Source organism: Podarcis cretensis (assembly GCF_951804945.1).
Source record: "Podarcis cretensis genome assembly, chromosome: Z".
In the NCBI taxonomy this organism is placed as follows: Eukaryota; Metazoa; Chordata; class Lepidosauria; order Squamata; family Lacertidae; genus Podarcis; species Podarcis cretensis.
In genome coordinates, this window is record NC_137184.1 from 7,263,184 (window position 1) to 7,279,009 (window position 15,826).

At 43.1% G+C, this 15,826-nt stretch overlaps 1 protein-coding gene across 1 annotated transcript in view; it reads right to left on the minus strand.

Annotated features, from left to right (window-relative positions):
* The window catches only part of PAPPA (pappalysin 1), a 251,942-nt gene that overhangs the window by 140,261 nt on the left and 95,855 nt on the right, over positions 1–15,826 (minus strand). The window contains exons 8-9 of the mRNA XM_079961901.1: positions 13,678–13,806; positions 12,145–12,236 (exon numbers count right to left, since the gene is read on the minus strand). Coding sequence (XP_079818027.1) covers positions 12,145–12,236; positions 13,678–13,806 — 221 coding nt within the window. The remainder of the gene's footprint in view (positions 1–12,144; positions 12,237–13,677; positions 13,807–15,826) is intronic.

Below are 15,826 nucleotides of genomic sequence, written 5' to 3' on the forward strand. Positions count from 1 at the left end.
TTTCAGAAGCCAAATGTCCGGCGCGCCTTCCGATTGGCTGCAGGAGCTTCCTGCAGCCAATCAGAAGCTGTGCTTTCGTTTCCGAAAGTTTTGGAAGTCAAATGGACTTCCGGAAAGAATTCCGTCCATCTTCCAAGGTACATCTGTACTGCTGCCCCACCTCACAGTACTCTCTCTTCACAGCAAACTTCTGCTCTGCTATCAGATCCTACAAGGAGAGCCGAATCCCACATGGTTCAGCAGGGCATCTCAGGCAGTGTGTGAAAGCAGCATGCAGCCAGATGCCAAAACCAAATTATTTCATTTACTCCATCCTAGCCACCTTCACATTTGCTAGAGCATCAGAGAGAAATAAAACAATCTTATTATCCCTTATCTGGGCTTTATGTTTGTGTTGCCGTTGTTTTCCAAAGAGGCCAGGACAGCCTGACAGAAGAGACCACACAGATCCTCCCCCTCTCTCCCTCCTTTCTTTCTTTCCCCCTTCTTCCTCCAACACCCCTCTCCTTACCTCCCATGGCCTAAGCAGATTGGTCCAGGCCTTATCTGATTAAGAGGAGGCTGGGGTGGGCTGGGGAGGAAGCCAGGAGAAAACAAAAGAGGCAGTTAATTGAGTTACAGGCAAATGAGTGGAAGCCTCAAGAGCAGACTGTGGTGGAGATAAAAGTATGGACATGTCTGAGCAACGAAAGAGCATCACACAGCTCTCTCTCTCCTCTCTCTCTCTCTCACACACAGAGAGTATGGGTTGTATTCTGTGTTAGACCTACTCAAAACAGACCCATCGAAAACAATTCACATGGGTGACTAAGATAACTTAATTTCAATAGACAAAACCTGGTTGAATACAGCCTGACGGGTTGCCTCCAATATTAGTCTTACTCAGAGCAGACGCATTGGCAACAATGGACATGACTGACAAATCTCTTAATTTCAGTGGGTTTATTTTTGGCAAAACTTTACTGAATACAATGGGTGGTAGCCAGTGCTAGCCCTACTCAGTGTAGACTCATTGAAGTTAACAGTTATGGTTAACTTAGGTTCATTGATTTTAGTGGGTCCGCTCTGAGTAGGTCTTAGCTGAATACAGCCCAACATGATAGGTTGGAGCCAATATCAGTCCTACTCAGAGTCGGCCCACTGGCATTAATAGCCATGACAAACTTTGGCCTATTCATTTCAATTGTTCTTAACTGAGTATAACTTAGAGTAGTTCCACACTTTTGTGATTCCCAGTGGGATTCACTCACATAACAAAAGTCCAGCTGCAGAATTAAAGTCGATTTGAAGCTCTGGAATATCAGGGGGATTTTTTGCTTGTTTTTTGTGATAAAAGATTGGAAAATACACTGGGAAAGAGCAGGATGACATTTGCTCGAAGCAGCATTGTCTAACCTCTCTGCCAGCGAATCCAGATAAAAGCTCAACAAACAGATGATGTCACTGGATTGTCGAACCTCCCTGTAAACAAACTGTGGCGAATGCTCTGTGAACAGGTGGAAGGGATCTCTGCTGCATGTGAGCCAATTCTAAAAGAAAGAAGGTGGCGAAGATCGCAAAGGAGGAACACTTCATGCCGCATTGGTCCAGGAGGGAAACAAGGGGTTATTTCCAGCTGCTAATGCAACCCGCCCGCCCCCTTCCCCTGTACTCTTCCAAGCAAGTGTACTCTTCCAAGCAAGGGGGATTCTAGCTGGCTAATTAGCTTAGGGAAACCCACACACAGGTACGTTCTTCAATCATCTCACCTTATCCGTAACACTGAAGCCAGGGATTTAGATATAAAAACCAAAGGCTCATAGGATCAGGTGGAACAGTCCTTATCCCAGACAAACTCATATCCAACCAGCAGGGAAAGCAACAAGTAACTGAGCAGCAGAAGTGAAAACAGCATCACAAAAGAGATGCCAGAGATTGAAGATGGGACTTTCAAGAGGCAAAACAGATGCTTTACCACAGTTATTAATAAAAGGCAGCAGTAGTAGTTGCACAGAAGCTGGAGGACACTAGCTATCGGTTCCTTTGGAGGGCGCTACTAGTGCTACTTACAGAGAGACAGTATCATCTAAACCATGGGTTCGGGAACCTGTGTACCTCCCCCCGGGATGCATTTGAACCCCAACTCCCAGCAGCCCCAGAGAGAATGACTAATGGTCAGGGATGATAGGACTTGTAGTCTAACAACATCCTGTTCCCCATCCCTAATGGGACAAGCTGTTCGACTGTGGAGCAGTCTGATGTATTTAAGCAGAGGCTGGATGACAACCTGCCAGGGATGCTGTTGTTTCTACTTGCACTGAACCAATGGGTTGGACTAGATGAAAATGTGGATTCCCACGTTGAATCCCCACCCAGGCAGGAAGCTCATTGCCTCAGCATCAGCCTCTCCAAGTGTCCCTAATTTCCAGGGACATCCCTGATTTAGAGAAGTTGTCCCAGTTTCTGATTTGATCCTGGAATGTCCCACTTTTCCTTAGGCTGCTCCTATTTTCATTAGAGAAATGTTGGAGGGTATGGAGTTATTCAGCCACCGGGCCATCTGAAGGCAGTCCTTTATAGAGGTTTCTTAATGTTTAATGTTTTATTATGTTTTCATATATGTTGGAAGCTGCCCAGAGTAGCTGGGGCAACCCAGTAAGATGTGTAGCATATAAATAGTAAAATTATCATTGTGAAATGGGACGTCCCTATTTCCAAGAGAGAAATGTTGGAGGGTATGCAGCATCTCTCATCCAAACCTACCTCACAAGGTTGCCATGAGGACCAAGTGGGGATGAGGAGACCCACATACACCACCTTGAGCTCCTTGAAGGAAGCAGTGGTGTATTAATATAATAAACATATATAAATAAAATAATAAATATGTTGTTTCGTTTTATTATGTCCGCAGTGCTAGAGCAACAATAACATACATTAATCATTGAGTAGTAGCAGGCAACATTCTGAGAACTAGAGCTCCTTTAAGCAAAAGCGGTTCTGAGGTCAAATGTTACTTCAAGCTATTTCACCCTCTTTCTATTTGCCCTATGCAAACAGTCTATGATGGTAGTACCTTACAGCAGTCAACAGCTGATGGTAACTGGATGTGAGCATGAATTGGCCAAAAAGAGAACCACTTGATTGATTTTGATGGAAAGGTTGTGCCAAAAGATTGGCAAGCTTTGGATTTTGTTAGAACAGGCTGTAAAGCTACATGTTATTACCCAATGTGATTTTTCAACTTGTATTGCCATAAACCAAGGAGTCTGGATATGAGAAAAGGGAAACAATAAATTGTCCACGTTGCATCCCCTCAGCTCAGAAACCTTGCAAAGTTATGCTGCCAGAATTGGCACACCCAACACTGGGGCCCCTATTGCAAAACTGTCTGCTGAAGAGAAATCTGCTAGTTGCAGTTTATTTATTCGTTTACTTACAGTATTTTATACACCGCTTTTTAGGCTGACTTCACAGGCAGTTTACATAAGATTATTCAAGTTACTACTGTCATTATCTTTACAGCTATATTGGGATATTAACTGGCCTCTTGGCATGCTCTGAGTTCATTTGTTTTTATGGGTGTATTTTAAATGATTTGTTAATAATTTATCAACAACAGTTAATGATTTCATTATTGATTTAGTATTGCAAATGGCATTGTTATGTTCATTATGCATTGTGGTTATTCTGTTGTTGCCTTCAGACTGTTATTCTGTGGTAAATCGCTCTGAGTACCAATTTTTAGAAAATGTGGGTAAATAAAACAAGAAGAATAAGACCATAACACAACAGCGTAATAAATTAAGGGCATCTGCAGATGACATAGGTTTTTTGTGGATAACCCCTTGGATAATGCAATGAAAGTATTTTGAAATGATAAAACAGTATGGTGAATTAGCCGGTGTTTATGTAAAGAAGGATAAAAGTAAAATGATAGTTAAAAATATGGATTGGCAAAAGAAAGAAAACTTACAAGAAGAGACGGGTATAAAGGTGGGGGGAAAGGTGAAATAGCTTTGTATATGGGTAACAAATAAAAATGCAATGTTGTATCAAAATAATTATGTTAAAGTGTGGAACAGTATGAAAACTGGTTTGTTTAGGTGGGAAAGAATGAAACTTTCATTGATGGAAAGAATATCGGCTATAAAGATGAATGTATTACCTAAGATGTGTTTTCTTTTTAAACTATTCCAATAGCAAAGAGGTGCTAGAGAGGTATATTCTGAGAAAAAGCCATCTTTAAAAAAAAGACAGACAAAGGGGAAACAGGAGAAAGAAGGGGCTGCTGTTCTCCCCAGATTTAAAAGGGGGTCATAATAGTGTCAATATTAATAGTGGGGAGTGGTGGGGATCTGCCAGCTGGTTGGCTGAAGGAGCAGCCCCCTTTCACCTTTCTTAAGAGCCTCTTCTCAACAGTGCTGATGCAATGAGATACTGGTATGGTTCTGGCACCCCATTCCCAGGTGGGTAAGAGTGGGGTGCATGTTTTTAAACCTCAGCTGGCTCACAGGACACCACTTCTCTTTTCTTCCCTCTGAGCAGCTTGTTATTGGCACTGGGGAAGGCTGAGAGGAGGTAGAGAGTGGACTCCATTTTATTTTTGTTGTAACATATATTTTGCTGTACTGTCCATTTTCTAAAGAGTACGTTTATGTCAGAATCGGAGTGTTTTATGCAACCAATTTAACACATTGCACTCAAACAAATACCCTCAGCAGTGATTCCCCTGCCAGGAATATACTCTTCTCATATGCTGCCAGTCAAGAAGCAAGACTTTGCTGCCAATCAAAGGAGGGAGAGAAGCACACACACAAACACACACACCCCACTCAACTCACCAACCCCAAAACCTGGTGGCCAGGGAGTGCCTCTTCAGCAGGAAGCAGCTTAGCTTCCATTCTGGACCCTAACCAGGTGAGGCAGGTTTGCACAGGGGCCTGGAGCTGCATGAAAAACCTTTGGAAATGCACCGTCCCCCTCTTCCCTCACAGCGAAGTCACGCACCCACACACCCCACCACCCTAAATATGCTGGGCTTACCTGTCCCCCACCTCAGCCTTCCAGCCAACCCCTGCACCATTTAAAAACCAAGGTTATACATGCCCACACACTGTGTTAGGGTGGCGGGGTTAGTATAAAACAGGCATGTCCAAAATACGTTTCAGGGGCCTAATCCTAACTTTGGTCGGCCCTTCACTTCATCAGATCTGGCCCTCTTTGAAAAAGGTTTGGACACCACTGGTATAAGATTTATTCACTTCAGTTCTGTAGGAAAAGCCTGATTCCATGAGCACACACAATCTCTCTCCCCACTCTCTTTCCATTCCAGTGCAAGGATCTTAAGCAAGGGTCAGCAAACCTTTTCAGCAGGTCCACTGTCCCTCAGACCTTGTGGGGGGCTGGACTATATTTTTTTTTGGGGGGGGGGGAGTGAACGAATTCCTATTCCCCACAAATAACCCAGAGATGCATTTTAAATAAAAGCACATATTCTACTCATGCAAAAACACCAGGCAGGCGCCACAAATAACTCAGAGATGCATTTTAAATAAAAGGACACATTCTACTCATGTAAAAACATGCTGATTCCCAGACCGTCCGTGGGCCAGATTTAGAAGGCAGTTGGGCCAGATCCAGCCCCCAGGCCTTAGGTTGCCTACCCATGATCTTAAGCGATTCCAAGTGGAAAGGGGAGAGAGAAGGGTGGTGGGCTGCTTGGGAAAGCAAGGCAAGCCAGATCGGGAGGCAGGCAGCCCCCAGATCCACAAGGGCACCTGCTTCTCCCTGGGATTTAATTTTTAAACTGGCTGGCGTGGGCTGCAATGGTTCTCCTCAGAGGCAATGGCCGTGGTGTCGCTGCTTGGGCGGCGGAGGCCGCAGTGGATGTTGCAATGGTCTCCTTGCGCTCCCCCAAGGTGGCAGCACTGTGCAGACGGTGTTGGCAGCTGTGGTGCAGGCGACCACACCGCCTCTGCCGCAGCGAAGGCAGGGGTGGCGGACATGGCACTGGTGTACAGGCGGACCAGACCCCACTGTGGCGCTTCCGCTTCCAGGGAACACCATAATAATAATAATAATATATTTAATTAACCCCCCCCCCAAACCCAGACATTTCCTTTGAAATGCAAAAATCCACCCAGATGCTATTTTTGACATTTAAATCCCGTACATGTCCAGGTTTTCTGGGACGCATGGCAGCCCTTGGTTAGAATAGGAGATGAAAGATGAGTTGGTCAAATCAGCAATGATACAACGGGCAACACGTGTGGGGCACAATATTGAGACGGCAGCATGTGGAAAGTTATGGGAAATAGAGATGACATTTACTGCTGGCTATTCAATAAAGGAAAAATATATGAAAATGATATATAGATGGCATTTAACACCAAATAAATTAGCCAAAATGTATAAGACTGCATCAAAAAAATAAATAAATAATGTTGGGAATGCAAACAGACAGAAGGGTCCTTTTTCATATGTGGTGGACTTGTAGAAAGGCAACAGGCTTCTGGGAAATGATACACAATGAATTTAAAAAGAGTGGAGGTTCTTTTTGGACTATTTAAGAAAAAATGAAAACTACAGTCAAGATGAATTTTAACAGGGAGAAATGTAAAGTACTGCACTTGGGCAAAAAAAATGAGAAGCACAAATACAAGATGGGTGACATCTGGCTTGAGAGCAGTACATGTGAAAAGGTAGTCTTAGTTGACCACAAACTTGACATGAGCCAACAGTGTGATGCGGCATCTAAAAAAGCCAATGCAATTCTGGGCTGCATCAATAGGAGTATAGCATCTAGATCAAGGGAAGTAATAGTGCCACTGTATTCTGCTCTGGTCAGACCTCAACCTGGAGTACTGTGTCCAGTTCTGGGCACCACAGTTCAAGAAGGACACTGACAAACTGGAACGTGTCTAGAGGAGGGCAACCAAAATGGTCAAAGGCCTGGAAACGATGCCTTATGAGGAACGGCTAAGGGAGTTGGGCATGTTTAGCCTGGAGAAGAGGAGGTTAAGGGGTGATATGATAGCCATGTTCAAATATATAAAAGGATGTCACATAGAGGAGGGAGAAAGGTTGTTTTCTGCTGCTCCAGAGAAGCGGACACAGAGCAATGGCTCCAAACTACAAGAAAAAAGATTCCACCTAAACATTAGGAAGAACTTCCTGACAGTAAGAGCTGTTCGACAGTGGAATTTGCTGCCAAGGAGTGTGGTGGAGTCTCCTTCTTTGGAGGTCTTTAAGCAGAGGCTTGACAACCATATGTCAGGAGTGCTCTGATGGTGTTTCCTGCTTGGCAGGGAATTGGACTCCATGGCCCTTGTGGTCTCTTCCAACTCTATGATTCTATGATTCTATGAAATCACAAGCAAGATTTTAATAATAGGCAAGGGAAGGAGAATAAATAAATGATTTCAATATAAGTTATAATGCAATAGAAAATGAATGGCAGTTATGGCAACAGATAAAGGAATACAACAGGAGCATCACAGACATTAAGGATGGGAAGTCAAAATGTAAAAAATTATTCTATTGAATGGAGATTGAATAATGTCAAATTTTGAGTAAAAAACAACTAATAACAATAAGACCTTCAAGGTACCTTTTTAACTATAATAAACAAATTTATGGTAGCATGAAAGGCAGATGTTCTGTCACCATGGATTTCTTTGCTCCAGTTAGAAGGGATATAACTCTTATAAATGGGATGCACAAGTATATATAATCAACTGGTAAAGTCTTTGGCTCTGCAAACCTACAGGCCTCTTGATGGCTTCAACATTGACCAGCTTTTGTGTCCAGCAATCCTCGGTAATCAAGGCACAGCAAGCCTTGCAAAAGAGATCTGGTTAAGCAATTATAGCCCTTGAAAGGAAAGGATAAAGTACCTTTGATTCCTCTTCAAGGGCACTTATTAGCATCTCAAAGAAGGTGTCAACTTCTTCAGCTGGGCCCATTTTGGCTCCCAAAGGCTTATTCTTCACCCTCTCTCCTCTGCTTGCAAGCAGCCCTTTCAGATCACAGCCTTCCCAAAGCTACCCCCACCCCACCCCGCTCTGCACATCTGTTTCAGAGGGCCTTGGACACAAAGGGTAGCTCAGCTAAAAAGGCTTGAACTGCAGGCAAAACAGATATTTGATCTCTGGATTCCATTGAATTAAAAACCATAGGGAGGGATACCTGTTGGCTACCTGCGCTCTAATTTCTTTTAAGACTTCCTTTCAGCCCATAAGAGAGGACTTCCTTAAGCTTTCCTTAGTCAGTTCCTTTGTATAGGAATCTAGTGCTCCTTTATTTCTTTATTATTAAATTGTATTTTGTGTTCTCCTTTTGCATTTTTATGTTGTGAACTTCCCTGTGATCTTCAAGTGAAGAGTGGTATACAAATCAATCAATCAATCAATCAATCAATTAATTAGGAGCTAAATCTCAGGGCTAGGTCTCTTCAGGTCCAGACTGCTATGATATAGTCCTCTAACACAGCAATTCTTAAGTGTGCTTAAAATAGTTCTAATTAATTTAGCGAGACTGAAGGCTTAGTTCAGAAATAACCACTGCATGGTCCTCTCAAGATGTTGTTGGACTGGGCAGAGATTATAGAAGCTGTAGTCCAGTGACTTCTGGAAGGTACCATATTGGCTACCCCATCTTAGTTAAATGTGCTGCGGAGGTCAAAGTCTAGAGGGATATCTATGATACTCAGCTTCAACAGATGCTGAGGGAGAGACATAGGGTTTGGTTGGGTAAAATAAGGGACAGGTCAGGCAAAAGATGGGACAATAGGGGTGGTAATTGAGGCTAAAAATTACTTTATATAGTGCAGAAATGGCTTCAAAGAAATCCATCACAATGAGTTGTTTCCAATGCTAGTCATACTAACAGAGTAGACCCAGTGAAATTTATGGATCTATGCAATGCACATTAATTTTGATGACTCACATCCTCCCCACCTGCTGGATTTCTGCCTGTCAGAAGAATGGTACATGTAGAAACCCAGCCAAAGAAAGGAAGAGGTGGAGATAGCAACAAATTCTGTTTCTCTTCCTAAGAAAGCTTTGCTTCCAACATCTCTTTCCATATAGCTGCTCATTTCAATTCATTCTCTCTCTCTCTCTCTCTCTCTCTCACTCACTCTCACTCTCTCTCTCTCTCTCTCTCTCTCTCACACACACACACACAACATAGTCAGAGAAGTTCATCCAATCACTAGGATTACATCTTTTCTTGTCACATATTTGAGGCATTTAAAAAAGAATTCTGTTATCTATAGGCATTCATAGAATCATAGATTTGTAGAGTTTGAAAGGGTCCTAAGGGTCATCTAGTCCAACCCCTTGCAATGCAGGAATCTCAATTAAAGCATTCTTCTCCCAGAGATATAATGCCCAGAGTCATCTGGGAAGAAGTATTGTTTGCTGTACAACTGCTCTTCCTCAGGTAGCAGATTCAGAATGAAATGTCTCAACAACAGCTGTTTGAAATTACTTTCTTTTAACCCCAAGTGCTTAGAAAAATCTGTCAAAACTTCAGCCATTTGAAAACTAGGAATTTAGATAAAAAATTAACACCGGGAGTACCGTTCATGAGGTTAACAAGTATATTTTGCAAAAGAACACACCTTTTTTATCTTATCTTGTGTTATACACACATACACACACACACACACACACACACACACACACACACAAAACAAGTTTTATTGGATTTGGTGGAAACCTTTACAGCACTTCCTTCTCGAATTCCTCTTTTTTCCCAATGCAGTTTTTCTGTGCACACTGAGTAAGCATAGCCCCTTGAGACGCTCCCCTGTCATGGTCGACCTTAGCTGAGTCTTTATTCTCCACAAAGTATTGAATGACCACCCTAGGGCTGAGCAAGAGAGATGGGCAGAGCCTTTTTGTGGCAGGGTAAAAGATTTCTGCCTCTTTTACTAGGTCTGCTATGTTCAGCTCTTCTAACTGCTCTTTGTTGAGTTTCTTCTCCTTCCACATGGTGCATTGTATTTCAGCTTCAGAGCTGAAGTCTTAAAACTTACAAAAACTCAAGAACTTTCCTGTATTCATTTCAAAAAAATTGATGTGTCCTAGGTATGGCTGACTAGGTTGGAGTTAGAACACCGATGACAGCCAGGAAACTACAGTATATCTAAATAAAACCCTGGCTCACAGCAAACGTTAGCTATGAACTCCGCACCGATCCGAACTGTGAACTTGCCTAAATTGAACTATATAATCGACTGAGGTCTGAGGACTTTCTGCAATATAAATAGCCTGTGGAAAAGTTCCAGTCATTTATAGACAGGCCCAGCAGGTTCGCACTCTGAGGTTTGGACTCAGTTTCCAGAACTGAACTACCTGCGACACGATTGGTCCGTTCATGGAAGCCACACCTTTCACTCAGTTGGGTTGCCAGTTGCATGACTAGAATGCACAACATCATCCAAGTGACCTCAGTGAGTATTCAAATAGTCTTGATTATTTCTACTTTCAGTTATGCATTTACTTGATGGGGGGGCAGCTGCCCCCCCCTACTTCTTCCTAACTACACTCATGGACCAGTAGTACCTAAATGATAGACAGATTTATTGTGGCAGATGATTTGGAGATGGATAAGATCGATGAAGGTTGGTGAAGCTGTGACACTCCAGATGTTGTTGGACTCAAACTCCCATGAGCCCCATCCAACTTGACCAGTGGTCAGAAGTGATGGGACCCTTTGCATGGAAGGCCACAGGTTCACAATTCCTGAGACAGATAAATGGAGGCCAATGGCCATGAAATAAATAAACCCCCTTTCTATGCAAAGAAGAGAAGTTTAGGGACTGCAGATATCATAGTGCCATTATACAAATCCACAATGAGATTGCACTTTGAATACTGTAGTGTGTGTGTGTGTGTGTGTGTGTGTGTTGTCCTGGCTGATCAAAGGGTTGGAGCAACTTCCATAGGGGGAAAGATTACAGAATTGGGGACTTTGTAGTTTTGAGAAAAGGCAAGTAAGGGGACTCTTTATAGAAGTGCATTACATTATGCATGACATGGAGAAAAAGGATAGAGAGGAGTTTTTCTCCCTTTCTTGTAATACTAGAACTCAGGGCGTCCAATGAAGCCAGGGTTTTTCTTCTTCTTCACCTTTTTGCACACATTAACTGCAGGGAACATGTGCAAAGCATAAACACATATGATACAAGGAAACAGAGATACTGAACCTGGACTGCAAGCAATTTGGCTCTGGCTGTTATCACTGCAAGCCTGGCCAACTGAGTATTGTGCCTCAAGGGTGCCCTCTAAGCTTGCCTGAAAATTTCATCTGCTGACCCTACAGACCAATCTTGATCAACCAGGCCCTATAAAAGCTCAAGACTCGAGAGTTTGCTCTTCTGTCCAAGCATCTAGTCTCTGGTGTCAGGACAGTGCATAAGCACTCCTGCTACCTCTCCCTGGTTTTTAAGTTATTAACTCAACCACTCATTAAAAATACACATTTTTATAGCCTGGGGTTGTTGTTGTTTTTTCAAAAAAGAAGCTTTAAAAAGGAGCTTATGATGCAGGTGGCGCTATGGGTTAAAGCCTCAGCGCCTAGGGCTTGCCGATCGAAAGGTCGGCGGTTCGAATCCCTGCGGCGGGGTGCGCTCCCGCTGCTCGGTCCCAGCGCCTGCCAACCTAGCAGTTTGAAAGCACCTCCGGGTGCAAGTAGATAAATAGGGACCGCTTACCAGCGGGAAGGTAAACGGCGTTTCCGTGTGCGGCTCTGGCTCGCCAGAGCAGCGATGTCACGCTGGCCACGTGACCCGGAAGTGTCTCCGGACAGCGCTGGCCCCTGGCCTCTTAAGTGAGATGGGCGCACAACCCCAGAGTCTGTCAAGACTGGCCCGTACGGGCAGGGGTACCTTTACCTTTACCTTTATGATGCTCACAACCAAAGATACATGCAACACAAGATACATGTAACAGCCACCCAAAAATACCAAGTTCATAAAATCCAAAATCGGCAAACCAACAAGTCACAAAATTCATCCCCAATGAAAACAAGAAAAGTCACAGAAAAAGCAAGATAGCCTCAACATATCCATACCGATAAACTCCCCACCCTCACCCCACAGCTGATTGGTAGCCAGAATAGTTATGCCACTAGCCATGCCATGCCAAAGACACTTACCGATGCAATTGAAGGACAACTCTTGACGGCAAAAGAGGGAACATCCATCTCCATTGACCTTGTTCATGTCATCACACTCTTCGCCGAGGTCCCTGAGAGCAAGATACAAAAATGGGGGGGGGGGGAATAAATGCTGTGATGGTCCAAATAACCCCTTCTGCCTCTTCTACTTCCTTCTCCCATTACAGGCTGATAAAGTGAAATGTATATTGAGGGAAAGTAAGAAAAATTAAAACATTTGTAAGGATCAGCAAATCTGTCAAATTCAGTTTCTCCTTTTTACACTCTTAAGTTTTCAATTCTCCCCAATATGCATTTTTGTATTATATGTTCATTTTGTGCACACTTCTTCCTAGTATACAGGCAACAACAGATTAACACTTGCATGAAATCAGAGCTGTAGTTAATGGCAGGGAGGGGCTAGCCAGGTTTTTTGCTCTAGGTGAAGCCCCCAGAGGGGCACCATTGAGGCTCCCAGCCTGTGGTTGTTGTTGTTGTTGTTGTTTTTGTGTGTGTGTGTGTGTGTGTGTGTGTGTGTGCAAATGAGCAAAGGGCCAAGCTGGGTCTTTGACCCAGGTGAAAAAAGCCTAGTTTCACCCCTGCCTGAAAGACGTGTGATGGCACATGCACACATGATGCTAAACCCAGAAGTGACCCCCAAACATCACTCAACACATGATGAGAATGGTAGAATGGGGGTCGGGCACAGTGCGAGAACTGCACTGTGAAATTTGGAGAAGTGTGGATATTGAAAGCTGGCTGTGCTTGGGTTCACATATTATTTCTGAAAGTGTGAATTGGGTAAGTTAGTCTTCAATTGTGAAATGAATTTATTTCCCCTCCAATCCTAGTAGTAGACCTCAAAACACTTTATTGTACAGCGAAAGTCTATATGTAGCATAAAGAAAACATGAATGCTCTTTTAAAAGCATGCACAACCATTTCAGCACCGTAGATCAACTGGGGGACAAGTTATGCAACCTTTAGTAATCACTTTTACAGTCCAGATTTTTGCTCATAGATCCCAATACCCAGATTCCATCTGCAACCTTTCCTCATGGTAATGATTGATCATTTTGGTTGCCCTTTTCTGAACCTTTTCCCAACTCTACAATATCCTTTTTTCAGGTGAGGCAACCAGAACTGTATACTGCATCCCAAATGCGCCCACACCATAGATTTGAATAATGGCAATATTGTATCAGCAGTTTTATTTTCATTACCTAATTATCCCTAGCATGGAATTTGCACAGCTGCAAACTGGGTCAACATCTTCACTGAGCTATCTCTTATGACCCCAATGTCTCATTCTTGTATCAGTAGGTGCTTGGACTAGATAATGTTCAAGGTACCTTCACTCCTTCATTATGCCTTAAACTAGGGATTAGCCTGTTCACCAGAGGTGACACTCAGGCCAATGCAGCCAACTCTGATGAGATGATGAGAGTTGTACTCTAGCAGCATTTGATGGGCTACAGATGTTCACATCCCTAGATGTGTCATCAAATCAATTTAAAAGCACCATGCACTTACTTCTGGATAATCCCATCTCCACAGTAGCCGCTTCCATGGACATAGGTGAGTGGTGGGGATGTTTCACTCTCTTCCATCCCAGAAATTACTGAAACCCAGTAAGTGTATAAGATGCCTGCTTGTATTTCACTGCAAGATAAGGAAGGAGACATTAGCCAGGCATTAAAGTGTAGGATAGTCTCAACATATAATACTAGGTGCAGAATACAACTTCCTGGAAAACCTCATTGTCCTCATGCCCTCTAACATATCACAGGTGTAAACAAAGACATTTGGGGCATCCTGATTCTCATACCAAGGCCTCCAACTGTACCATCACTGGACATTCGGGCAAATCTGTAAATTTCTATTTCAGAGGGTTTTTTAAATGCAGTTTCTATGCAGGCCTCTCAGGATTGATTGCTGAACCACTCCAGGAACCAGATGAATTGCAGGAATTGCAGCTCTGTGAAGGGAATAGTTCCCAGCATTATTTGGGGGAAGTCATGACTGTTTAAAGTACAGTCATACCTCTTGTTATGTTTGCTTCAGGTTGCGCGCTTTCAGGTTGCGTCCCATGGCGACCCGGAAGTGCCGGAAAGGGTTACTTCCGAGTTTCGCCACTCGCGCATGCGCAGACACAAAAAATGACATCACGCGCATGCACAGAAGAGGCGAATCACAACCACACACGCACAGACACGCAGACGCAGGTTGCATTCTGCTCATGTTGCAAACGGGGCTCCAGAATGGATCCTGTTCGCAACCAGAGGTACCACTGTAGTATGCTATTGCTTTAAATGTATAGAGCAGATGAGGGCTAAGTTTTACTCAGAGCAGACCCACTGAAATTAACAAGACTATACATCTACACTGAGTATGACTAACACTGAATACGGTACATTCTTCTAGGACCTGAAGGGCTATCACATGGCAAAGGGCTGAACTTACAGGAGGAGAGATTTGGATGGAATATTGAGATAAACTTCTTGATGATAAGGGCAGTTTGCCATCAGAAACAATTTCCAGGGCAGGTGGGCTTGCCCTTGCTGGAGGTCTTCCAGCAAGTTTGGGGTGGCCATCCATCAGGGATGTTCTTACTCTGGATGCCTGACACCAAACAGGAGGTTGGACTACAAGACCTTTCACAGAAACATAGGAATATTAGGTAGCTGCCTTATACTGAATTCAACTACAGTGGTACCTCGCAAGACGAATGCCTCGTAAGACGGAAAACTCGCAAAACAAAAGAGTTTTTCGTTTTTTGAGTTGCTTCGCAAGACAGATTTCCCTATGGGCTTGCTTCGCAAGACGGAAACATCTTGCAAGTTTGTTTCCTTTGTATTGCAAGTTTGTTTCCTTTTTCTTAAAACCGCGCATTCACTTCGAGGAGCAACTCATAGCACACGGTGTGGTAGCCTTTTTTGAGGTTTTTGAAGACTTTGGTGATTTTTGAAGCTTTTCCAAAGTCCGTGCTTATAGTATGTTAAGATAAATTATTGGGATTAAAATAAAGCTGGAAGGATTTGCTGGAATATCTAAATTGAATTAGAATACAAAAATGGGAGGTGTGAGGAAGTCAAGAAAATAAGTGAATGTAAGTAAGTGAGTTAAAGGTTTGACTTGTTTTTTATTTCTTTTTCTCCTTTTTCTCTTTTTTGGTTTTTGGATGTGTATTGTTTTTCTTCTTTTTTTCCCCCTTCATTTTTTATTGTTCTTTTTTTCTTTTTTTTTCTTTTTTCCTGTAACCTTTAAAATCTTAATAAAAATTTATTTTTTTAAAAAAAAACAAAGTCCGTGCTTCGCAAGACGAAAAAATCGCAAGACGAAAAAACTCGCGGAACGAATTAATTTTGTCTTGCGAGGCACCACTGTATTGATTCATCTGGTTCAGTATTGTTTACACTGACTGGCACTGGGAAGGGTCCAGCTCTCCCTTGGAGATGTTGGGGCTTTGATGTGGCACCTCCTGCATGCAAAGCAGATGCTCTGCCACTGAGCTACAGCCCCTTCAGTCCTATCATACTACTGTTCTTCTTATTAAAACATGTGGCAACAGAAGGAAGCTGAACTTATTTTCCCTCCTCGGTGTAGAATGAATCTAGCAAAACAGATGACTAGAAAAGCTCACACCATTAGCATTACAGCAGGGCTGGGCCAACATGAATGA